Raw genomic sequence first — 27554 nt, forward strand, 5'->3', positions numbered from 1 at the left:
CATGCCTAGGCTAATTTTTTGAATAGCGAAATGAAAGCATAAGTCTGTGTCAGTAGTGGCCCAGCTACAACAGTTTATAATTGGCCTATTCATGATGTACTATCACCTATACTTTGTATTTGTATTTGTTTTTACCCAGCATCCGAAGGTGGTTTTTAGGACACTGAGAAGCTATGCTTATCGAGCAGTGTCCTGGTCCTTCCTCTCGATGTGACCACACCTCGTGGTTCCTACGACTGGAGTTGCAGAGAGCCGGCGACTCCCCTCACTCAAGGTGAAAGTTTGGTCACCTCAGGGACTCGAACCACGGAACAATATCATTTGAGATGAGAATTATAATTGTAAAATCTTTTTTATTAACGAAATCGGGACATCAGTTTTAAACTTCTCACATAATTTTAGACACATATAGTATATTAAAAATTGTTTTCAAATAAAATTGAATTTTGTGATTTCCAATGTCCCTTTGCTGATCAACTTACGTTATCAAAACTTCAGATATCATACTTTTAGACAAACATTCTATAGAAAAATAATCGATTTTTGAATGATTTCTAACAGGGGAAAACTTCGTAAAAATTTCTGCATAACTTTTTACAAAAAGGGCATTAAGCAGAAAAAATTTCGTTGCTTGCTAGTTATTTGAAGCAGGAAAATGTCCATAAAAACGCAAAGCAACCTCACCGTTATAGCAGCTCCAATGAAGCGAAGTGTATTTCGAGTTATCAGGCCAATAAGGCTTCCCTTGAGCTTGAAGGAGACTTCCCAGAATACCAACATGGTCGCATGCTGATGCCATTATCAATGGAGTACGGCCGTTGCAGTCCCTGCATTGACCAGAAATTTAACTTAGTTTTCTATAAGTAGTGTTGTTTATCAATAAAAGATACAAAATAAAGCCAAAATACCCGTAACATCTGCCATTTCAATAGAACCCTCAGATGAAATGAAACAAAAACAAGAAACTTGAAGTCTTATGTCTAAAAAAGAGAAGCCATCGCAGAAATTCAGGGCACACTGCCAGGCACTGCGGGACTCTGCGGGACCTCGCAGAAAAAGAAACATGTAGTCGCTCCTTAGCTGGTTGAAAATAACAAGAAGAGAATTCTTCGTAGATAAGTATCGCCAAAAAATGGGGAGGGGGGCTGTCCATAACGCTCTGTTGTTAGTGCTGCTGTTGCTCCTACTAAACCAACTGAATTAATTGTATAATAACATCACTATATATTTCGAACAAATTTCAGTCCAAGTTTTAAATGCCAAAAAGAAAATTTCAGTCTGAGTTTCACGCTATTATGGACTATATCTTTGAGAACTAAAATTTTTTTATTCTTGTTACCAGTTTCAGGTTAGTTTCTAAACTTTCGTTAAGTGGCTCAAGTCTTTATTCAACCGTTAATTTCATTAAGGAAGTGTGCAATTGCCAAATAGATCTATGATCGATGCCAATAGTTTTAGTAACTCACCACCGGACCATCGAAAAAAGAATATAGAATGAGTTAAAAAGCGTTTTTTTCTTCATAAAGAAGGTATTTGGAAAGTGGTATTGACAAAAGCTGGTATCTGCATTCAAGTGCATTTGGATGAGAATTGCTTCATACCCCTCCCTGGTAGCGATTCGAATCTACTAAGCAATATAGCAAATCTGACTTTAACAAGAACATCTAGGAATGAAATCTCTCCAATAAACACAAGTTTAGGCACGAAGCAAAAGTGATTTTAAAGATCTGCTGAAGACTGGTAGTTTGAATCAGAAATCACGATACTAACAGCTATATTACAGAGCAATTCTGCAAGTAAAATAATTCCGTAGCAAACAGGTTTATCAAAAGAATTATCGAGGTTGCAATCTGCAAATTTCCCACTGACTTGCGTCAGCAAATACAGGTGCTGGTGTGAACAAGATAGACTCGGAGACTCAAACCAAGTAATCACTCCAACAGAAAGCGCGGCAATCTGTCTAAAGGCTTTTAGTCGTAAAAATACGACAGAAAAACGCCGTTACTGCTAATGGGCCTTATAGTTATGAATGAGATTCAGCATATGCATTTATATTCTTCGTCGTTTATTAGGGTTGACGCAAATGTATAAACGCAGTTTCAAAGAGAGAAAAGGAGGACTTGGAACTCTATAATTGAATTTTGTAATCGAAACCAAATATCATCTGAAGCAAATGTCTCAATAGTGCGCAGATGTTTAGAGCTCCTATAAGGGGTACTTTTACATTTATGAATTTGCCTACCTTGCGTTGGGGTCGGCCCCGTATTGCAACAGCGCATCGACGCATTCTTCCTGGCCGCAAGCTGCCTAAAAAACGAAGGACACGTTGTGTGCCGCTCATTCGCGTCAAAATAAACATGTTTACATTACTGATGTAAACAGTTACAGACACAAATTTATGGAGTGAAAAGCTTAGGCCACTCCTTGAAGGAAAGAAAAATAAGTTGCAAGACAATTGAATGTCAACAAATGTTTACGAAGCCAAATGTAAACTGTCTGTCAATTTCCCAATAAAGTTTAGCAAGATAATTTTCTGCTATTCGATTTCAAAAGTCTTCCAAGAGCTTTTTTCCTAACACTCCTTTGTTCTTTAAAGAAATATTCTCTTACTTTTTACAGTGAAACAATAAATAAATTTCTAAAGCTTATAATGACAGCTTAAAGGCCTTTATAGAGTCAACGTGGCATACTTTGACGGGTGCTGAGAAAAGAGTATTAGAGAACTTCCACTGCTTTTCTATTTAATTGAAACTTTGTAGAAACACAAGTACAAAATAAAAAGTACTGAAAAAGTATATATAAAAATTTGACAAAGAAATTAAAAGTTGGAAAACAACATACCCCTCGATGGGTGGCCGTTCTTCGCCTGAAGTCCTGGGCACTAGGGTTTGATCCTTGTTGCAACAACAACAGCACACTGTCTCTATGGCCATTCATCACCGCCAGCATTAAAGGAGTCCTGAGGCAAAAAATGTTTATTTAGCAACATCAATTTTTATCATCGTTTATAGGGGCCCTGCAATACGCAGAATCTACGGCACATGTTAGTGCTTTAGTGAGTGAATTGGTGTTCTGGTGGATGAATTGGTAGATGAACTCGGAGAAGAGGAGGGCAAGAAAGGCGGGAAAAAACATAAGTGTAGTGATTGAATGGAGCAAGAAATCAGAGACAATTCTTTCGTGGTACAGAAAATAAAAGGAAGAGTTTTAATCTGGTTCGCAATATTCACTATGACGAATCCCTGTCTATCGAGGTGAAATATTGTTGTATCGAGGCGAGACGTTAATTGTACCCATACAACCAATTACAAAGTCACCATGTAAACCAAAGTATTTAGGCCGAAAGTGTATTTACTAGTCTCCATGTATTTAGGCCGAAAATAATCACGAAGTCGACATGGAACTAAATTTTATGTCTTCGGGCCTCAATACATGGAATTCATACTGGCAAAGTCATTTTTAGCTCCAATGTTTGATCGAAAATCGATTAATATTGTTACTGAGCATGGTTATTGCACGTGATTCACCGCAAGATCCTTATAATTCGATGAACGAATTGAAGCGTGCCATGGGCATTTGGCAAAGACACTTACCGATCCTGGCCGTCTACGCAATCGACGACATCTTCAGCCTCTGCGTGCTTGAGCAGCAGTTCTAAACATGTAGTATGGCCGTTGTAAGCTGAAATAAAATACGTTAGTTTTAGAATGATGGAAGTTAAAATGATTGCAAAAAAACATAGGCCCGGGAAATGAAAACTCCTGAAAAAGATATAGTGAGGACAACTGTCAATTGGACCTTTATTTTGTAGACAGAAAGGGTTCGTTTTATCTCTTGGACTCTACTACTAGGCTAGTGGCAGCCGATTGGTCGAAACCAAAGGACCAATCGAACGCGCCATTCCTCCTGGCACGTTACTTTCAAGCTAAATACGGATAGAAATTTCCCATTCCTCGAGATATCCGATGTTTATATTCTGAAGACAAAATGTATTTACAATCCCACACAAAATTGCTGAGACAAAATGCAATTTTTGCAATTTTCTACTTTACCTTGCCTCTGTAGGTTCTAATCCCCCCCCCCCCCCCTCTATCAATGCTGTATTCAAAGTTCTATCATTTGTGCTTCGGAAACATGCATTCAACATTGAATCGGGGAAGGGGGGGGGAGAGTTATTTCTCGAAGGAAAGAAAAGAAATAAACCTTTCTTGAAAAGTCTTGATCAGGGTTGCAGGTATCCTTTGTTTCGGCTTTTCCGAGCTATCTTCAAGAATATAGGGTTACAGACCATAAAAGTCATTTGCGCAAGTCTCTATATTCCCTTGCTACAAATAGGCATTAGCATTGGAAGTGCCAACAATAAATAGACTAACTGATGCACTTTACTTTAAATTTAAAATGTGTCACTAGCAGTGTAAACTACGTAGACAATTTTGGCAAACTACGTAGACAAGTTCTTAAACGAGGAAGGAAAACTCTCACAAAAGCAGATAATATTATAACTCTCATTTCAAAATCCAGAGAGAAACAAGCTACACGGAAAAGTGTATTTCGCCTAAACGATTTCACTACAAGCAGTCTAGCAACAAAAAGGCAGTCATCAACTTATTACAACGATCTCAATTACCTGCCGCATGAAGGGGAGTCCTCTTTACGTCGTTATCAAAACTAAGGACCGATGCAGGGTTCTTGTTTGTCAACAACGCTTCCACGCAGGCCCTACAATAAACCGCAAATTATAAATGCCCTATGGAATACTTTATCGGAGAAGAAGAAATTGGGGAGAAATTTTGTTACTTTTGAAGTTTCAAGCTGAATTTTCCGAATGAGCCACTGTCCCCGACGAAAATTTATCACACGCAATAAAATTGGAATTCAACCGTGTTTAGGTTAACCGAAGAATTGGCTTTTAAAACTGACCAAGAGCTATAAAATATACAATAGTTTAGTTTAGTATGCACCTCAGGGTTTGGGTGCAAAAATGTCGGCTAAAAGTATGGTCTGGTAAAGCAAAATCAGGAGAAATTGGATTCGGGGGAAAATTCAGTGATATGGGAAGAATTTTGTCACTTGCGAAGAATCAATTTTGTCCCTGGTTTTTCAATCCTTTAAAGGGAATATCGTCCCGATAGGATCCTTGTTGCTAAAAATCTCTTTTCAAAAAAGTAAATGGCCATGTTAGGAGCCGAGACAGATTTATTCAGTTCACAGACAGAAAAGGTGGAATTTAGAACAAAGAACTAGGTTACATGACTTTATAGATAAAATACAACCCTTTTTTCTAAATGCTAATGCTCCATTTGGCTAGCTGAAATTGCACCAGCATTCTATATAAATGCAATTCATGTCTACCACAGCTTTTTCACTGTTTTATAGTAAAAAAACATTTCTACGACAACATGCTTAAAAGAGTTATCGTTAAAAGTCAAGTCAAAAACCTTGCAGCCAGCTGAAATCTTTTAATAATGATTTCTCAGATACTAGCTTTTTAGAGAATTTGTTGAATATTCTCGCAACCTTAAAGGCAAATGATAATCACCCTCCTTATGATTTACGCTAGGAAAACTAAGGATAATTCATGTCCACGAGTTGATTTTGACAAGCTGACAATTGCTAAATTAGCAAACAATTAAGCGGGGTTTTAGATTTGACAAAATGTTTCCACGAACTGAAACGTGAATAGGTCTCTGCAATGAAGTATTTTTGAAGTAACAAGAACCCAACCAAGAAAAAATACTCACACATGGCCTGCATGTGACGCAAGATCTAACGGGGTTAGGCCTGAAATAAAAACGCTTCGATTATTTAACACGTACAGAAAGAATATAACAGTTTTTACTTTGGAAAACTACGAATTACTGATATATTGGTAAATTAATTATGCAAACGCTAGCTTCACCTAGTTTAAAAATATTTTGTCTAAAAGAATTCGATCGCCTAAACATAGCTGGATAAGAAAACCAATTAAATTAGACCATCATGAACTTCTTCTGATGATTGTGTCTACAGCGAGTAAGAGGAGAATAACCTATTTTTATTTCATGAGAATAAAAACCATTAAATTAAAGGCAGCTTCTCCTTTTTATGTCCAAATTCATTTTATCTAAAGTAAAATGTTTGCTTCTTTGACGTTGATGAGTAATCAGCAATTGTAGCCAATCAGAAGCGACGTTGATCAAACCTCATTGTTCATATTAGCCAATTACTGAACGGGCAGGTTGCCTTCAAGTCTTGTTTAAAAACATTTGAATAAAGAAAGATGTTTATATCAACCATAATTTAATCAAATTATTGCAAACAATACAATTATCAGATGTTTAAATAATCTTGCAGTTCAAAACAGTAAAATATTTATCCTACTTGAGATCTTCACGAGATTAATCAAATTTCAGAGATTAATCTTTTAAACATACAACACCCTTCGAAGCACGAAAAATTTGATGCTTGTCAAGTGACTGACTTTGCGAACAGATGTTGCACGGTATTAAACTATAATCGTTTATTGTTAGTTTTCGTAATAACACTAATAAAGACCCACATTAAATGGCACCAATGATTGCATTAAAGGCACTCTGTCCCCTCAATGATTGGCTGATATGAACAATTGGTCTTCCCGCCTTAACGGATTACGATGCCTGCTTTGGCGGGCCTAACTGCGGTAGTGGACGACATTTGAAACTGCGAGCAAAAAGCTATCGGGAATGGCAAGAAGATTTAATTGCTGAAATTGAATAATGATAATGGAAGCATTTCCTTTCGCTGTTGACATATTTGTCGCAGAAACCAAACAAGAAGCAATATTTTTCTAGTCACAGCTTCACTACAACGGGAACACAAACATTTGATTCAAAAGCTCTGGAATCAAAGTTTTCTCTGATTTGTTTAAATCTTTTAATTATCGATCAGGCTCAACGGTGCGTGAATTTCACTCCCGTGAAAATAAAGTTGAGCACAATAAGGGACAGGCTGCCTTTATAGGCTTTTGCGCAATAGGCATGCTTTGCGATCATATTTTCAAAACCGGCCTGATATCGTACCGCATGAATATGCATAACGCAGTCAATTTCTCAAGACCGCTGCCCCAAACATGCCGGTTGCACAAGATCCTTTAAAGATTCGGTCCGAGTGGTAAGTACAGACTAAGAAACGATGTATTGTACTGCTTAGTGTTCTGGGCACTTTTTGGCATCATTGGATAAGGAGTTAAACCTCTGGAATCATGAACTCACAGAGATTGGATCCTTAAATTACAGTTAGGCCCCGATCACTCGAACTTTCGCGAAGTCGAACTGACAATGCATTCCCCTTGCTCAATACATTTATATAAAAATGCTGGCTAACCAGTGAGTACATTCTATTATTTCTGACTCATTGTTGAAATTTGAAGCTGAAAGACGTTCGTCATTGTAATTTTCCAAAAAAATTCCTTCATAGATTAAAGTTTATTTGGTGGTTCCATCAGTGAATCTTTAAAAAATGTACCGTTTTTAAGCATTTGGAAAGTTTATAGTCTATACTGAGTCATGTGTTATTGCTATTTACATTAAGTTTTCAGTCTGCATTCGTTTTGAAACAGATAAAACGGTTCCAAAAAATACGTTCGGTTTTCTTATTAAATTACCGTTTTTTTTAAAAACTTATGGTTAAAAACGCAAATTCGTACGGCAGGGCACCTCGGTGACTTGACAGGTATGCTTGACAACGATTGAATAAGAATATCAAAATATATAATGTGAAAATAACGATTAAGAGCTTTTACCGTTGATTCCTTTAACATTGGGGTCGTTGTATGCGCTGAGTAAAACTTTAAGCCCGGCGAGATGACCATGATGCGACTGTAAAAGAAAACAGCTATGTAATGGAGAAAAAGTCTACGTATGGTAACAAATATCAGAACTTGGGTGGAATCATTCTTAAATGGGGCGGAATCGCAACCATAGATGTTAGCATGCATATTTGAGCAAAACATTATTGCGAAGGAGACAGAAAACATTCATTTGGGTCCAGGGCTCCGGGACACATGGTGAGAAGGTCTTATTTGGCATAACCATATTTGGCATTTCCGGCACCTCTTCGCATTACGCCCTCCCGTCGCCAGTATTGATTAGGAGGCATGGAGAGAGGTTCTCTCTCTTGAGTATAAATAATTACTTATAATCATCATATATATATCTTCTTGTTAGAAAGCATGTCTCTCTCTGTGGTACACACCTATGTCCCGTCCAAGTCACAACAAACATAATAGCGGAGCATGAAGCGTGAATTGAAGTAGAAGTGGGTTGAATAAGGCTATTTGGGTGGGGGGGGGTGAATGGAGGAAATGGGAATGAGAAGGGAATGGGGGAATAGGGGGAATGAGAAGGGAATGGGGTGGTAGCTCAAAATCCTGAACATTGTTACTTGGGGTATCGAAAGACCTTAGTAACATGGATACGCACAGCGAAAAAGTACAAACAGTGAGTTGACTGGGATAAGAAAATCAAATTACAAAAATTTGTCTACCTAAATAAGACGGATGATGAAGTGCTAAGATATTAAAGACTTTGTTACATATATAATTTTATATTTATCAGATTATCCATTCTAAATCTTACAAAAACGTGCAAGATTTTTATCTAACATTTTGTACGTAAAAGAGTAAAAGTTATTATAATGACTAAAAGCTTAGATTGTTTGTGGATATATCTTACACTGAAGTTGGAAAATTATGAGTAAAAATAAAATAGAAACCAGTTTATTAGAATGATGTAAAAGGAAGGTTCCCAACAAATCAAAACGTGGGTATGATGATGTATTCGATAAGAAACTATATTAAAAGAAACTATTAGAAACAATATCACACTTACTACAAAATGAAGCGGAGTGTATCCTTCAGTTCCGCACTTATTAACGAGATTGTCTCTACCAACATCTAAAAGCTGCAAAAAAAGAGAGAATCTTTTCATTGCTTTTGCTTATCCAACACTTGAAAATTTGCAATAATAATACCGAAATATTACGGATGTTAAACTAATTAAATGCTTTTTGGCAATTTCAAATCAGAAAATCAAATTTTTTGAATTAAATTTTGAGGGGTAAGCAGAAAATTGTTCGAAGCTAAGAAACATAACAATGACTACAAAACACGTTAAAAACAATGAAATGTTTGGTACACGAATTTTATCTAGTTGACACGCAGAAGACTGTATTCTTCTGTTTTCTATAGAATTAGGCTCAATGCCATTACATTTAAGTCTTGATTTTTTTCTATTTTTTATAGACTTTGCCTAAACTTTTAATAAAAATACGGGTCCAAGTTTTTCATTCAAAACATCATTTTTGCTCCAATTTTTTAGCTGTTACTAAAAAGTCCTTTTGAAAATCCGAATTTCATCTTTGTTACTTTGCAGTTTTAAAACTCTCCCCTAAACATTCATAAAATTTGGAAAATTCTGTGAACATCACATGGCAATACCTGAATTAATTCCAAACGACAATTGCAAATTATCGGCCTGATCATAGTTATTGGGAAACCATCCTTGCCCCCTAAGCTAATGACCCATCTATCATGGCTGACACATTTCAGGAGATTTTCGAATCGCTTTTGAATGTACATACACCGATTAAAAAAAGAAGAGAAAGTTTAGAACCTGCTCCTTGGCTAACTCCGAGCGTTTCATGAGACTAATAATTGTAGAACAACTGCCATGCATACATAACTTACCATTTCTATTGATAATTTGAACCCATTGACAGCCGCGTAATGAAGTGGAGTGTAGCCATTTTTGTCTTGCTTGCTGGGACTAGCGCCATGTTTGAGCAAATTTTCCACCACACTGATGAGACAGTATGAGAGAAAAGTTAAGAAAAATGTGGCCAGCAATAGAGCTGAGATTAATGTCTTTTCTACACGATATATTGTAGCACGTACAGCTAGATTGACTAAATATTTTTCACTAGCGATTCAACAGCAGCACCTAGCGATTCCTACACCTGGAATGGCAGAGAGCTGGCGACGCTCCTTACTCTAGGTGAAAGTTTGGCCACGTCGGGGACTCGAGCCCCAGACCCTTGGGTCTGTAGTCTGCAACCCTAAGCGCCGATCCACAATCACACACCAGCCTGGGCTCACATATGCAACAAAAACTTGCATCACTGTCACGTAAAAACAACCAATCGAAAACTGTCAACAAGAAAACGTTTTAAAAAAGCACACACGATTCTAGATATGTGGCATTTATCACTTTACTGAACACGAAGTCGTTCGTGGGCATAAAAAGTCTCAGTTGAGCTTACATGGAAACCATGTTTCAAAAACTTGAGCAAACGCCGAGAAGAAGAAATACGAAGAAGAAAATTCGTGACAACAAAATTGATCCAGACTATGGCCTTAGTAGCACGATTTCATTGAAAGGCAACGTGATCAACGAAACGAAACGAAACAAAAAGACGAAATGCAACTCACATCGCATCTGCATCTTTGGCAGCAGCATAATGCAGCGGTGTGCACCCATTGGTATCTTGTTTGTGCACACTGGAACCTTTTGACAAAAGCAGCTCCACGCATTCATGTGACACGTGACCAGCCGCATAATGCAACGCCGTCCTAAAACATGTATTCAAATTCAGTAAAAAGTCCATTGATAAAAGTTGATATTTATCCAAATAGAGGCTAATGAGGATGGCATACGTTTCCCACAGCGTTCTGCTTGGAGCGGAAGAGAGGCTATGACCGACATAAGAATGACGATGAAATCTTGGTGTAACTCTGGGGTGATGCAATAACATATTGACAGGGGCCTTCTTTCTCCGGGCAACTACCCTTGACTGGGGGTAAAATAGCGTTTGGTGCTTTGCAATTAAATCCGTAACACACAAGGCGCCCTGCTGTAACCATGGACTTTTCATAGCCATAGCGTTTAAGGAGAAAATTTTTTGATTTTAAGACAGAGAGGCCCTCTGCACCACAGTTTTATGTCGCATACAATTATGATAAAATGAAGCATTTGATGTAAAATATATATATCCAGTTATGGAATGAATAGACCAATCAGAAAATGCGAGCACATGACTGTTGAGGTTTCTCAATCGGTGCCGCTTGCCTATTGAAAATATTACCAATGGAGTTCAAGTATGAAAAAAACTCCTCTTGTTATGACCGTCCGAACATTTAAAAATTTAACGATTCGCGTGTATTCTTACAGGAGAAAAATATATTGAAGAAAATTATGTAAAATTACAGCTTTTCCTAAACTTCTTTTGTAAAAAAGCTTAAATTAAGATTTTCGAGTGTTATCATATTTTTGTTATAAAACTGAGGCTAGCATACCGTAGTTTTACAGAGGAAATAATCCAACTATTTCACCCAAGTTCATTTGCTCAATTCACGACAAAATGTTTTTGTACTTATGTTGTTTTTCTTGTGCCTGGGTTGAAGAGCGACACTGCAATTACATTCTGGGGTTATAGCGCGATATTTCGCCACAAGCACCCTAAAATCGTTTTGTGAAGGTGTTTTTCCAAAGAATAATTATTTCCACCGGTGAATCAATCAAACAATTACTGCCATGTTGGATGGAGGTAGTGAAATAAAATCGAGATAAATTGAAATAAAATAGAAAGCAGAAATAATTATTTACCTTCCAAGTTTATCACTGAGATCAAATTGTGCTCCGTGCCGTAGGAGTAGCTCCAGACATTCGATGTTTCTGTGTAAATAAACGCAAATTTCGTGCAACTACAAATGCACATGAGGACTTGGGAAAACCCTGCATTGCATGACTATGTGACAAACACGATCGATTGCGATTGTAACTTCCGTATTTCCTCTAATGAAAACCGCCTTCAGATAAACGCTGCCCTCTTTTGAACGCCGCACTTTCAGCTAACCATATGTAATAAACGCCACCCTCTTTTAAACGCCGCATCTTGGAAGGTGGTATTCATTAGAAAATTGACCAAACAAGAAATAACGAATAGTTTATACGTTTACTATTTGAACGCTATGAAAGTTGTTATGTCATAGAGACGATGACTCTAACGGAGACAGTGAAACAGATTTGCTTGAAATTTCCCTTTCCACGTGACATTTCTTGACATATCCACGTGAACACATCTTTTGTGAACTTTAAAACATTTTTCACACAATCTTTATAACCCCATTTTGGGAAAGAAAACATTGTCAAAAGTCTGTTTTTATCTCTTTTATCGCACTTTTCTTGTCATTTTTCATTTGACACACTTTTCATTTTGTATTAAACACAACCCTCTGTTAAACGCCGCATCCAAAAATTGGATTTTGTAATAAACGCCGCGGCGTTCTTTAGAGGAAATACGGTATTCGAGAAAGGTCATAAAAAACCCTTTATCTCAAAACCTCAAAAACCTCATGAAAAAACCACAAAATAATCAATCTGAAACATTTTTTGTTTTAAATTTAACTTGAGGCTCGTTGCTAAGCAGATAATTATCTAATTGCATAACAAAGAGGACCTTAATTCCAGAGGAAAAATTAAAAAGCATTTGTAAATAAAGAAAAAGTTGATTACTTGCTACATGAGGCGGCATGGAGTGGTGTTCGATCGCTGCCATCAATGCAATTAACATTGCAGCCTAGAAAGAATGAAACAGAGTCTGTTAAACATTGGAAAAGGGGCAGGGAAATGGAAATGATAAAAACGCTAAAAAGATGGCATGTCATATGAAGTGCCTTTCATCGTTAAAAGAAAAGATAATGAGATGATCAAAGGTGATCTCTTGGCGTATTCACAACTAAAAGCTGCTAGCGACGCTGTATTTAGAATCGCCTTTGCAGAGACAATGCTCAAATTCATGTTGGGGGTACATCCTATTCTGGTGTGTCCCTGGACACAATTTGTAGTCTTGGAAATTTAGATTATTGGTCTTGGATTTTAAAATTGTGGTCATTACTTAAAGCTTAGCACATAAAAAGCTAACTGAAGCTTAAAAATGAAGTTTACCTTGATTTAAACTTGAGCCTATTGTCATAATTCGTTTGCAATTCAAACTAAATATCCGTTAGGCCCTACGACTAACTACATTTTCCTAGGGCGAGAAAAGGCTGACTTTATTTTATGACGTCATGAGAATTCTTTTAGGGGATAATAACTTCGAGAAACACAAAACGTCAATATTTAGGGTGGTTAAGGCACATACCGTTTGCAATAAGAGTTCGGCAGCAGTCTGTGTGTCCGCCAAGTGCAGCCATATGCAAAGCAGTCATGCTGTTTTCGCCACGGCTGAAATTTTATAAGGGTATGATTTGACATCGAGGCCTTATTTAAAATACATTTTGGGTGGAACTTTTAGTTAGTACCCTTTGATTGGAACCTAATTTTGGTAGAAAGGTTGAAATTGATTACATGGAAACCTACATATAAGGGACACCGTTGGAACAAGAAAGGTAGCCGTCGTAGGGAGATGTTCATTTCTAGAGAATAATTTGCTCCACAGAATCGCTTGTTCATTGTTTGGGGAGTTCTGTATTTGGAGACGACCCTTATATGGTGATTTCCCTTGTTTGGAGGTGTCCCTCACTCGGAACGTCTCTTATTTGGAGTTGTCCCTTATTTGAAGACGTCGCTTATTTTGAAGTGACCCGTATTTAGAGATATCCCTTATTTGGATCATTTCGTTAAGACGGTTTTCTCTTTAAAACAAAATATAAAAAGTAAATCTCGAAAAAATACTGAATGCATGCACTTTGCAAAAAAACAGAGATGTGGTCAAAAGCTCAACAGGGAGCAGTCGCATAAGCCATCGAATATGTAGTTGTTTGTGAACACTTTACTGCTGAATTTGTGCTTTATACAGTGAAATACGTAACGGATAAATACTAGAGTGTTTGGCTTTCTAAATGGTTCTTTTCAATGACTTCAATACTATTTGACAAAGAAGATTAATTATTTATCCAGCCCTACCTTACCCTAGCCCCAGCTCTGAACAGAAAATCTTACAATAGTCGGCCAAATAAAAATCACTTTCTGGCAAGAACAGGCGATACAAAATCACAGTTCATCCAAACAATTTGGGTAAAAAGGCACATCGTAGAAACATTAAAAAGTGAACAGTCAATTATGCCCATTTTATCTTACGGATTTTGGCAAACTTTCTTTCTTCAGAATATAATTCTGGCTGTGATATTAATTCAAGTTAAACTTGCAAAACTTACCAGAATGGATCGCCATCGTGATTCAGGAGTTCCATAACAAAAAGTTCGTGCCCGTGTCGGCTTGCAAGATGCAAAGGCGAGTTGCCCTTCTTGTCCACCAGGTTGACTTGAGAGCCATTGCTTACCAGCAGACGAATGGCGGCTGCGTGGCCCTCGGAGGCGCAGATGTGCAATGGGGTCTGGCCGTTGTAATCCTGATAGAAAAAAGAGAGAAATGTTTTAATCAAAGAACAAAGTAGAGGTATGCATTGTATGCGAACTGCACACGAAGAAAGAAACTACGATAGAAACACTTAACGCTCACTCGTGCAAAGACATTGCAATGGGGTCTGACCAGAGTCCAGCAAAGTTGTTAACCTTCCTCCAGACAAAAACATCCCAGATAGCAAACCTTCCTCACAAAACAATATAAAGTGGGCGTGGCTTGGGTGTGTCATTGGAGCTTTTATTGTTTTTCGTGGACCTTCTTCCGGTCAGTGACCGGCGACCGTAATGTTTTCCTGACTCTGGGTCTGACCATTGCAATCCTGGTAAAGAGAAAGTCCAATACCTTTTGATGGTGTGCTCAGTAACAACCAAAAGGTAATGTGAGCGGCCATGGGTTTGGTTTTTGTTTTTGTGCCACCTATTTTTCGAAGGTTGTTTTAAGACAGGGGGAAACTATGCTATTCTAGTATTGTGTCCTGGTCCTTCCTCGCAATGTGACCACACCTCGTGATTTCTACGCTTGGAACTACAGAGAGCTGGGAAATAAGGAAAAGTTTGATCATGGCAGGGACTGGGAGCTTAGACTCTTGGATTCGCAATCCACGACTAAAACCATTGAGCCATCCTCACAGGACAGGACGAGCCAGAAAAGCTATTATCGTTCTTCGATGAATTTAACAGCATTGCCACTTAGTCCACGCTAATTGCAGGTTTGAATAAAGACTGCAGGCCAAACAACCCTCAAAGCTTTTTCTTGAATTTTCAGCCTTTCAGGCAATAAAAAAATACTAAAAACACGAGACTACCTGCCCTTTTCATCCACAAAACATGTCTAAAAAGATAACTATATAAAACAGGGCAACTGGCTACTTCAAATTGAAACGTGTTTAGGGGAACCAAATTACATTTCCGTGCTAAATTCGACGCTAAGATCTCTAGGCAAAGCATTTGGCAGAGTTGCCATCTAAAACATCTTGGAGCACTGGTGTGATTCGAGACGAACCATCAAACAAGTCATCGCTTGAAGAGTTTATTTACCTGGTGGTTTGAATCGGCCTTTAATTTCAGAAGTTCTTCCATGCAAATGAGGCCAGAATGACTCGAGGCAGCAAGGTGCAAAGGAGTCTGGAAACGAAAACAACAATTTAAAAACAACGGGATGTCATAACACAGCATATTATATTAGAGGTCTGAGGCCTTAGATATAACTGCCGTATCGGATGAGGAAATTCAATAAGCAAGCATATGTTTGCAATGAGCAGCTAACATTGACAATTTAAAATAATGGTAGCGTTCAATGACAAGTTCCAGTTGTACAAATAGAAGTGTTTAATAGTATAAGAGAAAAGAAAAAATAGTATTAATGACGCTTAGTGTAAGTGCATATCTTAATGAACATTGTAAGAAGTGAATGAAGTATTGCTAACATTAATAAAATGAAATGACATGACATTTTTTCACAGACCTCCCTGCTAAAAGATTAGCTATAAAAAACAGGAATACAGAGGGAAAAGGCAAGACCTCCCTGCTAAAAGATTAGCTATAAGAAAAATACAGAGGGAAAAAGGCATTACGTTTCAAGAAAGCTACCAGGAAATAAAACGGAAAAATTTAAAGAAAATATGAAAGTTAACGCTACAGTCTGTTGAGAGGGTGACAATTTCGTCTCAGTATTAAGATTGCCTTGACAACATGCGATAATTCTTTCAATGTTCCGACGTGGATCAAAAAGAAACTTCAACAATTCTATATTTCATAGCATCAACATTTTATAGAAAAATTGATAAAATCTAAACAAGAGCTACATAATGAATAATTTGTTAAAAGTTGGCAAACATCTGTAAAAGCTATGCAAAAGGTAATTTATGCCAACTATCGGAAAAAAGAAATATGGGATAAGATAAGGAAACCAAATAAGAAAGAAAGGACATAAGGAAATGTGAAGCATTTAATGAAAATTTGTGACATACCTGGTTTCTTGAATTATAGGCATTAATCGATGCATTGCGTTTGACAAGTACATCTATGATGCCATCCTGGCCATTCAGGCACGCGATGTGAAGTGCAGTGTTTCCTGCGACCGTTTTCTTATGCACCTAAAAGTGTACAGGTAATTTGATTGCAAAATACCTTAGTCAACATAGAAGTAAAAACAAGATTTAAATTTACTTCCACTCTCAACAGCTCTCCAGGTTCAGCTTTGAACTGATATACGAAGTACTTAACAAGCTTTTTGTGGGCTAAGTTAATTTTTTATTGTTGGGTGGATGTTAAACATGCTTTATTATACCACTGCGAATGCAGTAATAATCCAGTAAATTAAAAAGCATGTAAAGTATCTGAATATAAGAGTTTGGCAAGAGTGAAAACTTACTTACTTGTGAAGGGGAAAATAAGGTAAGGGAGAGTGAGGACGGAATAGGCAGCCTGCGGGCAGAGTCAGAAATTTAAAAGAGGAGAGAAAGTAGAGTCTGCGCAACAGTGCCGCTTTTCTTGTTCGCTGACATCAACATTTTATTCTAAGCACTAGAACAACAACTCCATTAGCGTGCAGTGTTTTTCTGTAATTTGAGTCGTTCAAAATAACAAACAGACCTATTATTCTATTATCCTGATACCATTCTGCTCGAAGGCGCCACTTTGAAAACTGAAAAAAAATTGAAATTCCCCCCAACCAATCAAATACGGTTCCTTGATTTTGAGGAACCTGTGAACAAGAAAATCGGCTCAGCTTCGCAGACTCTACTTTTTCTCCTATTTTCAATTTTGTCAACAGAGTCTGCACGCAGGCTAGAAATAGGGGGCAGATGCTGTAATTCACTTTCATGGTAAGTTGGCTAGTGGAAGCTTTGATATATCTCAAACAGCCAGAACTGGGCCGAAGGAATGATGAGTTTCGAGATTCATTTTAAGACAACGAAAAATGTCAAAAGCAGGCAGTATTAACCAAATATGGAACAATTAAAACAAACTTTATTAACCTAGATGAACAAAAAACTTCGCAAATCTGTTAACTTCAAAAGACTCTGCTTTGCGGACAATTAAAAAGTCTTAACACAGAATAGGAATAATGCGGAAGGGGAACTCCTGCCCATCAGGTGAAGCCTGAAAACTCTAGCGCATGTGTTAACTTATACAAGGCTTAACATGTATCTGTCGGAGAAATTTAAAAAAAGAATTAAAGTAGACAACTTTATTGAGACAAAATGCCCATGATAATAAACAAATTCATTTATGTATCATAATTCGTTTACTATCTGTTTAATGAATAATAATTTGTCATGGCTAAGTTCGTCTAATAAAACCGAGGTTAAAGGGGAATTAAGGAATTCTATTGTTGACTCAGGCTTCAAAAACAACAAAGGTACCGACGAGAGTTACCCTTCTGCCTAGTTTCTATTCTGTGGTCCTAAATTCACACATTTGACGGGTAGGATTTGAGTCGATTATATGATGGGCTTGATTATGATTAGACAATTATAAGATAAATACTAGAGTTCAGGAATAAAGACATAGTTATCATGAATAAAAACAAATAATTACCGATGCTCCAAATTTGAGGAGTTGGTTGACAACAAATTCTTGTCCCATGGCAGCGGCAGCATGAAGTGGAGTGTACGACTGTAAGACAACGCATTCAACTTAAACAAGGTAAAATTCAAACATTTGAGCAGTAATAAAAAGATTGACTTTGAAAAAGGCTGCTTCCTTATTTCCTACCGTCAAATGTCAAAGGTTAAGCAAGAATTTTACTTAGCTTAAAACACGGCTGTTTTATAAAGTTTTATTCAAAACAATAAAGACAATTGCATTTCTTCAATGAAGGTAGCCCTTCGGCTTGAGGTGACATTTAATGGTCACCACATAAACCAAAAATACTTGAATTACCAAAAAACTGAATATTTTCAATCAAGGGGAAAGTTATAAGACTTTTAGCAAGGATTTTCGAACAGGGGCGGATCCAGAGCAAACTTGAAGGAAGGGCAGTTTGCAGTGGGGGCGCTGAAAATTTTTCAAAAATTGATGACGAGAGTACGCTGTATACAACAATTTCAGATACTTTTTCGGAATAAACAACATAACTTTTAAGTAATCGTTGAAGCAAATTAACTTATTGGTCTCTTTTTCACCTGAATCTCATTCTTCAAAAGGAGCGCACAATTTCCAAAAAGGGGCGCCTTACTTGCTTCAACTCGTCGAGGGAGGGGAAACTGCCCCTAGTTGCCCCTCTTAAATGCGCCACTGTTTTCGAAAGAGGTTGATGTATTGAAGAAATGAGCCAGACTTCACCTCAGATTTTGCGATATATTGTTGCAAATCATATTTAGCTATAGTCGCAAAGCATGCCGGTCGTACAAGAGCCTTTATTTATAAAAGGCAACTTTTCACATCTTTGTTAGATTAATCTCGAGTTACAATTATAATGCTGTGCAGTTATAGCAGGGTGATGAAGGACAACAAAACGTGGGTAATGATAATTCACCTTTTTGTCAACAGAATCAATCTCCCCGTTGTTCCTAGCCAAGCATTTCACTATGTGGTCGTGTCCTTGAGGAAATAGGAACAAAGTTTCTTAAAAATGTACGCAATTCTTTCATTTATCAACCATCTATAAATACTGAAATCCGTTACATGGAATCATTATCTTTGTGTGGGTTAAAATCAGGATGCTTATGTGATTTTACTAGTAAAACTACTCAAATGTGGATTAGTGTTGAAGATAAGATCAACATTGATGTGGTATAAATATAATTGTGAGTTTGCTATTCCTGCAATTTGGTACATGCAAGTGCTACCTGCTAATGCATTTCACTGTCTGGCATCACTGCATTATAACATGCTTCGGTATTACAGGTGCATTCAAATTTACCGATCAATTTTCATTTTACCAAGTCCCATCAGATTAAGAAACAGACTTTTTATAAAATAAAGTGCAGGGGAATCGAAAAATACAACTGGGGAAAGTTTCTGTTAAGGCAACTCAAGTCTTTACTTCATAGTAATATAAACTAGGGATTTGCTATGAAAAAACCATGCGAATAAAGGTTTGAGTTTAGAAAATTATGAATAAGAACACTGAAAGGTCAAATCGCTTTTTCACGCTCGGTCTACAAATCTGTAAAGTTAATTTTCAAATGCCCACTCACCCATAAACGCAGCATAATGCATCGGTTTTCGTTCTTTTTTATCCGAAGCATTTGGATTTGCACCCTTGCTCAAAAGAAAGTTCACCATCTGTTGTGAAAAAAAGAGATTTAAATTTTGGATACATGAATGAGTTACACTTTAATAAATTAGACACTCTGAGGTTGCAAAAAGAGCAATGTTTAAAATGTTACTTAAATCTATAATGAGAGTACAAAATCAGAGCAAAAACAGGATTTGAGAAAATATGTTAAAAGCAAATGCGAGCGAGAGACAACCAGGATAGGAGTCGAAACCGCGAACAGTACGTTCTTGCTCTGTCAAAAGAGCTACCCAGTCACGTTCAGGGCCGTCACTAGCTATTGTGCTTAAGAGGGGTGCTCAGATCCCATCCGCCGACAATGTGGGTGGACCATCCTCTATTTGCCGACAGTTTTAATTGCCTACGTGTCACCCTCACACCCCACCGCAGCGACAACCCTAGTCAAACTTTCCAGCCCAAGACAAAAACTGGCAGGGCAAAGTTGATACAAAATAATAATTTATTTGAGCGAAAATGAGCTTGAATAAAGATGTTTCCATGTGAAAACTTTAATTTGTGCTCATGGGGGCATAAGATATGATAAAAATGTCGCTTTGTAAAATGCCGAATTTAGAATGGAGAGGGAGTGTTTTGAAAGTTTCGAACTCAGATAGGCTCACCTGCAAAAAGGGTATCAAATTTATCCTGTAAAGAAACCCTTAACTAGATTAAACACGATCATCGTAATAGATTCTCGTGGGTCAATTACGCAGCAACCCGCGTGTGTTTAGCTAATAAGCATGGCAAGCGAGCAAACCTCGATGTGACCATTATATGCAGCGTGGTGTAGACTGGATCTACCTGCGCGATCAGCCACATTGATGTTGTTTACGTGCGGCAATAAAGCCTCTGGAATATAAGAACACAAGTTAAGTGAATAATGCATGATTACTCAAAGGATTCATCTCTAATTTATGTTGACTAAAATGGCGTAGAAAAGAAGCAATGAACAATGTTTTCTGGCAAAATGCAGTTCTAATGATAACAAAATAAACAGCATTATGAAAAGCTGCAAGTAAATTCATTATTCATAATTCATTATTAACGAATTGTTGGAATGAGCATTACAACATAACGTTGGCAAGAAATAAACAAAGGAATAAGCTCAGGAATAAGGGTCACATGCAGTCACAGACAGAAAGGAACAAAACGTGAAACATAGTCGAGTCGGGACTGCAGTTTTTATTAGGAATACATAATGATAAAAATAAATAAAAAACAAATAATAGTAAAAATATATGAACATTAACAGAAGACGAGAGGGCTTTTCAAAATATGAGGTGTATAAGCGCTCTTAATAACATATAAATTCAATAACTATGTTGGGCACACCTAATTGTAATATGCAGGGTATGAGCTGTATTGGTTAACAGTGTGGTGTGGCCAGTACCGAAGAAAGGATTGAATAATTGGGGGGGCACTTGTATTGGATAACAGTGTGGTGTGGCCAGTACGGAAAATAGGGTTGAATAATGGGGGGGGATGGCACTTGTATTGGATAACAATGTGGTGTGGCCAGTACCAAAGGAAGGATTGAATAATTGGGGGGGGGCACCATTGTTTGAAAACAATAAGAACAAAAAGAGTTCTTTATTGGGTACAAATTATTTTTATAGTCTTTCTTGGGGGGGGGGGCTCACCAAGGGGCCCACACCCAGACCATGGCTACTATTGCTCCAGAGACTATGCCAAATCAACAGGCCATGACCCCCATCATCTCATAATAATTTTGAATTTTTGCAGCACATAGATGTACATAGGACTAACAAAGATCCAAAAACTATTTTAACAGTTAAGAAAGTCACGTATATGAGCTTGTATGTGTGCAAAGTTTAATTTAAATCTACAAATCATTGGAATATCTATGGAATCAATGGAAAAATTCAAATTTGGTACATTGCAGAAGGCAGATTCAAAATGGCTTCCATGGCTAATTTGCAGTAAAACCAACGAATTTCAAACTTACTAAGCTCAGCAACCAAAGCGAATTGTAAGATTAAAATTTGGATCTTGGCTTTCCCCTAAGTATGTCTACACCCTGCTAAAAAGTCAATCAATTCTGAGATGTTGGGTATAAAAAGTTAGCTGTTGATTTGATATTGATATTCTTTATGATGCAATGTGGTGTGGCGGGCAGGCCTTAAGATTAATACCAGAAAGGTAGAGGATGGTAAAGCTTACCTGCACAAACTCTGAAATTATTAGCAGCTGCAACATGAAAAGGAGTCTGCCAGTTTTTGTCTCTTGCATTGCTGTCAGCTTGGTTTTCCAATAAGACTCTTACACATCTCTAAAAAATATTAATCGCTCTTCATAAAAACATGATAACCTTACATACCTCTGTTAAATATAAATAACTCCATCTCCATAAAATTTTTAGACCCTTAAACACATCTGTAAAGTATAAATTATTCTCTCTTCATAAAAACATTCAAATTTCAGAGTCTATGAAATTTAATAAAATCAATGCTACAAAATTTAGTTGAAGCAGACAAAAGTCTTTTCATTTGCTTACTCATGCATAAAAACATCAAAATAAATTACTACATTACCAAAATATGATAAGCAAAAAATTTAATATAACAAACAAATATGTTATATAATGTTATAAATAACTCCAATAGTTTTGTTCTTCGCAATTTTAAACTTTGTTCAAATCTCCATTTAAAGAAAAAAATTTTTACATGGAAATATAGAAATGATTGTTACATAAAATGTTGGCGAAGGTATGGACATGAAACAGCTCAAAATAACATTACAAATATATTTTGATAAATTCTATATATATATAATATAGAAAAATATTAAAAATGCACAGATGTGCCAATTAAAAAACTTTATTTTTTTACATAATTTTTGCTAATTCTTAAAAACAATTTTTATGAGTTTAACTAAAATAATTATTATCATTTTGTCAGGCACAACTGCTTGCAACATAAGTCAAACAAAGATTTGTCATTACCTCGCTTCCAACTGCACATGCCCTGTGAAGAGGTGTCAACCATCTCGAATCTTTTGAATTGACCCTAGCGCCTGAAAAAAGAATTTGGAAACTTGGCACAGAAAAAAACTTTCATCAATTTAGCAGCAGCTTCGTGAAGAGATGAAAATTTTTGGCATTTCATATTTTTTCCTCTGAAATGAATATGCTAGCTATAGAGGTGTGAAGCTTCATTCTGAAACCAAGTCAGTGGCCAATTGTATAGTATTTATAAACTTGCATATAAGAACCAAGGGTTTTTTGAATTACATATTTAAACTGGTTGTAGAACAATGGACACAGCTATGCACATTACATAAAACTATTGATTTCAGAATTATCTCATATCTTGAAACAACTTCTGCTTTACTTCAAATGTGTGATGTTTGTCTTAAATGTTTGAAGCCCATAATTTGGCATTGAGTTGAGCATGTAATGACTGTTGGAAACTTGAAACTGGACTTTTCAAACTAAAAAGAACATCTGTCATGAACAGGAAACGAAATAGGTAAACAGTAAAGGTGAGTTATGTATACAATTTGCATGTAAGGAAAGTTCATCTTGAAGAAGGCAGTATTAGACAAACAATATGATGAGATGGGTGGCCAGTAGTTTTCTCAATGCCTTCACCCTCCTAAGAGCTGCTACAAAGTACATTTCATGGTGGTTGGAAAAATGAGAAAGTGTCCAAATTATGAATCAAAGAGCCAGCAGTCTTCAGAACTAAAACCAAGCACACATAACACTTGGCTAGTTCACCTCATAAATGATGGCAATGCTCCCAGTGTTACAAAATATGGTTTACATGTATTTTGAAATTGTAAAACAAATGCTGCAGTTAGCACTCACAGACATACCATTCATAATAAGGAGCCTTAGGCATTCTTCTTCGTCACAGTGAGCAGCAGCATGCAGTGGTGTCCTTCTATCTGCATCCTTGAAAAGAATTCGATAAACGTATAATACATACAAACATATCTAGTATTCTGACAGTGCTTTTATCAAAATCTGAAGCTTTTTGGTGCCATTAATTACATTTTACCAAGTATTTAAAATTTAAGCTGAAATGAAATCTCAATGCTTGTGGAAATCTTACCAACCTGGTAGTTAACATCTTCGCCTTTTGACAACACAACTCTGATTTCATCAGCATCCCCATGAAAGCAAGCTTGAACCAACACAGGCTATAAACACAAAAGACCAGTGACAATCCACAGTATCAAAAGATTCTTAGGAAATCTGTAATATGATTACCATTTGGGAAAACTTGGTTTCCAAACATAATTATTGTGTATATTTATCCAATGACACCATTAAAGAGCTGCAAATCAAAAATGCAAATGCCTAACTCAGACTTGCCTTTTAAGAGTTCCTGCTTCTGACGCTTTTATAAAGGTTCAACCACCTTGAGTATAGGAGCCTTTCAACATATGTATAGATAGCCATAGACTCTAGAGAAGTCTCTTACCAGAACAGTTCTATGTACAGGAAGGTTAATATAGCAATGGTTAAGTTGAAATCTGTGATGTTTTCGAGATCACCAGGCCCTGAACTTGTTGATATATTGTTATTAAAAGGATAGGTATCGCAGAGCGTTGAGAAAAGTGGGCCACTAGAAAAATTGGGGAGGGGGGGGGCTAAATCTGTGTAAAAAAGGCCTTACTAGTAGTTTATTACTTTATATTTGGCATTTTTTGCAAAATGTGCAGGGGCTGAAGCCCCCCCCTCCCCCAGCCCCCCTGCTCTATGTTGCCTGAGGTAATAGAGAGAACTATCAGTTGACCTGCCTAGTTTTAGTGAAATTAAAACACCAGATAATATTGTTAGCTAGTGACAATTTTAGATTCAAAACTCTTTAGCCAAAAACAAAGCATGCACTTTGGATGCTTTTGTTAAATGATAATTTGTTTAATTCCCATCTGGATTAAGCACATGGTTGTAGGATTACTTGAGATCTGTTCTGTCAAAAACGTTTTTGCATTGAACACAATATCCGTGTGGTGCAATAAATCCTACTATTCGAAGAGGATGGGTCATACATGATAGCATTTTTTATAGTGGATGGATGGATGTAGATTACTTTTGGCAAGCCTGTGTCACTCACACCATACTAGAACTGATACTAGAATTCACCTTATTTTTTTTGACTGTAGCAATTTAGTCTTTGTTTTTATTTCGAGCGAAAATGGTATAGCATCACTAATCAAACGGTGTATGTTTGACATCAAACAGCGTGTTCCGTGTTTTCCTTCATCGTATTTTGCAAGTCAATTTAAAGGTGCCAGCTAGTTCAAATTAAAACATCGACTTCACTCACTTAAATAATTGAAAGAAATTAAAAGGAAAATAAGTTGTCTAGTATGCAGACGAGACACCACAATCGTTACTCGACAGCTTATACAATTACCGAATGTGTGTCATCATAAACTTAGGCCAAGTAAAGACAAACAAAAAATTTCGACACCGAACATTCTTACCTCTTCGCTCAGCAGCAACTCGACCATACCTGATATAATATTATGTGCAAACAGACACGTTTATTCCTTCTTCTGCCCTCGTGTTGCTTCCAGGCTAGAGCTAAAAACCTGGCACGCGCGCGGCAGCTTCATAAAGTTTCCCTTGCCATCTGCACCTGGTAAAATTGAACAACTTGGAGACAACAACAGCAACATCATATCGAATTTTGGTCATCTCTATGATTTTGGTACACTGGTCTCTCCCCAACGATAAAAGCATTTACTCTGTGATAAAAGTACATTTAAGTGTCAACTTTTTGACAGAACAACAGGTTATGTGACGGAAAAACTAAAACTCTGCTTATGTTATACCCTCATAGAGCTATACCGTAAATCTTCGAATTGGCCCCCTCGAAAAAGCCCTCCCCTCGAATAAGCCCCCACTTTAAAACTACAAACTGTAAATAAGCCCCCCCCCCTCGAATAAGCCCCCACTACTACCGTATATTCTTGAATTGGACCCCTCAATTTGACGGTTTTTGCCATCTGAGGTTGCTGCCTATGGCGTTTTATTGAATTACCACGACAAATTCGTACTTTTGGTAGTAATTAATTAAATGCTCATAAAGAAATTCCTACTAAAATAAACAAGGTCTTTTAATAATGCCTTCTTATTGTCTACAATAATATTATAAGCTCCCCTCCCCTAGTATAAGCCCCCCTCTTGAATAAGCCCCCGTCCAAAAATATAAAAAATAAATAGGCCCCCAGGGGGCTAATTCGAGGATTTACGGTATGGAATAGCGTACCTACCATAACACACATTTTATTAAAAACAAGAAATCATACATAAGAAACCAACCCCTAAGATGAAAAGGTAAAAACTCTTAAACCGACCAGCCCCAGCCTTAAAAATCTGTTCGAGAATCCTTCTTTTATAATTTTGTCAACGATTAGGCACCCTCAATAATTTGGTATTCTATTTTAACATAAGATTATAAGTTACGTTTTCTCTGTCTCTGTAATATAGCTCTTTGGTATTTGATATTTAATGATGATTAAATGAAATTTAATCAGAGTTAATTTCACGAGGGGCTTTTGAGCGTTAACTAAATTGCATGAGATTGTTGTTATTACTATTTCGTTATGTTTTCTTGTGCCACGCTTCCTCGCGTTTTGCTTGTATCTGCTCTACTAGTTTATGGGCAATGCAGGGAGTCTTTCGGCCTCCTGTGAATTTGATTTGTATAACTAGTGTAAGATGTGTGTTTCATGGCGTTTTCATTCCCTTGGTTAATCTAGGGGTATTTAAGGTTTTGGCATAGCGTGGGTCTCATCTTGCTTGGTGAAGCCACAATACAACTAGGCTGTTTCATTGTATTTTCCCAGCCCTCCCTCCCTCATTTTGTTTCTTTATGCTAAATGCCTTTTCAGTGTAACTTTGCGTGTTGAGTTTCTTTTATGGCATCGTTAAAACCTCTCATACCTTTAGGCATCTTTTATGCTTCTTAGAGTTTTCTGATGCTATTAGGTAGGACTGGTGCGTCGGCTATTAGTGTGGAAAAGAGGTTTTCCTGTCCATTCCCTCCCAATTATCAACCATATTTGGGGGTTATTGTGTAATTTTCCTTAGTAACCCCTATATGGTAGGTTGAGCGATTGGCGCCGATGCACCAACGGCCCAACTCGCTCTCGGTGATGTGGGAACGTAGCCTCATGACTGACCTTTCTGATGTCTATGGCAGTTTTTCTGAGGGAGCTTTATGCCCTTTATGTTAGATTGGTATTCCCGAGTTAGTAAATTAAGAAGCCTTTAAAGAGCTTGCACTAAACTGTTTATCGAATTTCGAGCTTAGTTTCTTATCTATAAGTCGCGTACTGAAGAATGAGACCGTTGACCAAAGTGGTCATATCACATATTTGCACATTTTTGTGTCAAGACAAGGGACGAGGATAAACACGATGTGCTTAAGTTACCGTTGCAAATTTTTGGCTTTGAATAGAAATATCATAGTTTAAATTTCTTCCAATAGTTTTTTTTAGACAATTCTGCTTGCTTTTGAACAAAGAAACTATAAAGTTAAATGAAGAGAAAACAAATATAAATCAAAGGTAAGCTTGGGTAAAATTGATTTCAGCACCGTTTCTTTGGTCAACAAAATGCTTATTATTTGATTTTCTCTACGACCAAGGTGATATAAAAATACACGTGCATAAGCTCGATCAAAGCGATCGCGCGCGCGAACAAAATCGTTGTGGTCGAGGTCGGCCTTTGGTCAGAATTACAGTTCTTCGTTCGTGACATTGGGTTTTATGAGCGTTGATTCGCGTAAGAAACAAACGGACCTTGGTGAGGGTTAAGCGCATTTTATTTCGTTAAGAGGGTGTTATCTAAATGGCTAAGTCGAAGATAGTGGTGTTCAGTTAGGAACTGTAACAATGGGATCTCCTTTTTAAGAAGGTAACACTAAGAAAGGTAGGCCTAAAAATATAACTCCATTATCTTTCTTACTT

General features: G+C 37.1%; 1 protein-coding gene across 1 annotated transcript in view; it reads right to left on the bottom strand.

Annotated features, from left to right (window-relative positions):
- LOC135682043 (uncharacterized) overlaps positions 1 to 25248 on the bottom strand; it is a 37528-nt gene extending 12280 nt beyond the window's left edge. The window contains exons 1-25 of the mRNA XM_065196750.2: positions 25062 to 25248; positions 23685 to 23768; positions 23442 to 23520; positions 22567 to 22637; positions 21786 to 21894; positions 20362 to 20453; positions 19525 to 19612; positions 18861 to 18925; positions 17921 to 17998; positions 16348 to 16473; positions 15416 to 15502; positions 14171 to 14364; positions 13156 to 13238; positions 12528 to 12591; positions 11619 to 11687; positions 10445 to 10585; positions 9704 to 9815; positions 8847 to 8918; positions 7760 to 7835; positions 5742 to 5781; positions 4628 to 4719; positions 3594 to 3681; positions 2842 to 2959; positions 2243 to 2307; positions 685 to 827 (exon numbers count right to left, since the gene is read on the bottom strand). Of these exons, the coding sequence (XP_065052822.1) occupies positions 685 to 827; positions 2243 to 2307; positions 2842 to 2959; positions 3594 to 3681; positions 4628 to 4719; positions 5742 to 5781; positions 7760 to 7835; positions 8847 to 8918; positions 9704 to 9815; positions 10445 to 10585; positions 11619 to 11687; positions 12528 to 12591; positions 13156 to 13238; positions 14171 to 14364; positions 15416 to 15502; positions 16348 to 16473; positions 17921 to 17998; positions 18861 to 18925; positions 19525 to 19612; positions 20362 to 20453; positions 21786 to 21894; positions 22567 to 22637; positions 23442 to 23520; positions 23685 to 23768; positions 25062 to 25088 (2263 nt within the window). The 5' untranslated portion in view covers positions 25089 to 25248. The remainder of the gene's footprint in view (positions 1 to 684; positions 828 to 2242; positions 2308 to 2841; positions 2960 to 3593; positions 3682 to 4627; positions 4720 to 5741; positions 5782 to 7759; positions 7836 to 8846; positions 8919 to 9703; positions 9816 to 10444; positions 10586 to 11618; positions 11688 to 12527; positions 12592 to 13155; positions 13239 to 14170; positions 14365 to 15415; positions 15503 to 16347; positions 16474 to 17920; positions 17999 to 18860; positions 18926 to 19524; positions 19613 to 20361; positions 20454 to 21785; positions 21895 to 22566; positions 22638 to 23441; positions 23521 to 23684; positions 23769 to 25061) is intronic.
- Between the last annotated feature and the right edge of the window lie 2306 nt (positions 25249 to 27554).

The sequence above is a fragment of the Rhopilema esculentum genome, chromosome 16 (assembly GCF_057945365.1).
Source record: "Rhopilema esculentum isolate cy_ngs chromosome 16, ASM5794536v1, whole genome shotgun sequence".
NCBI lineage: Eukaryota > Metazoa > Cnidaria > Scyphozoa > Rhizostomeae > Rhizostomatidae > Rhopilema > Rhopilema esculentum.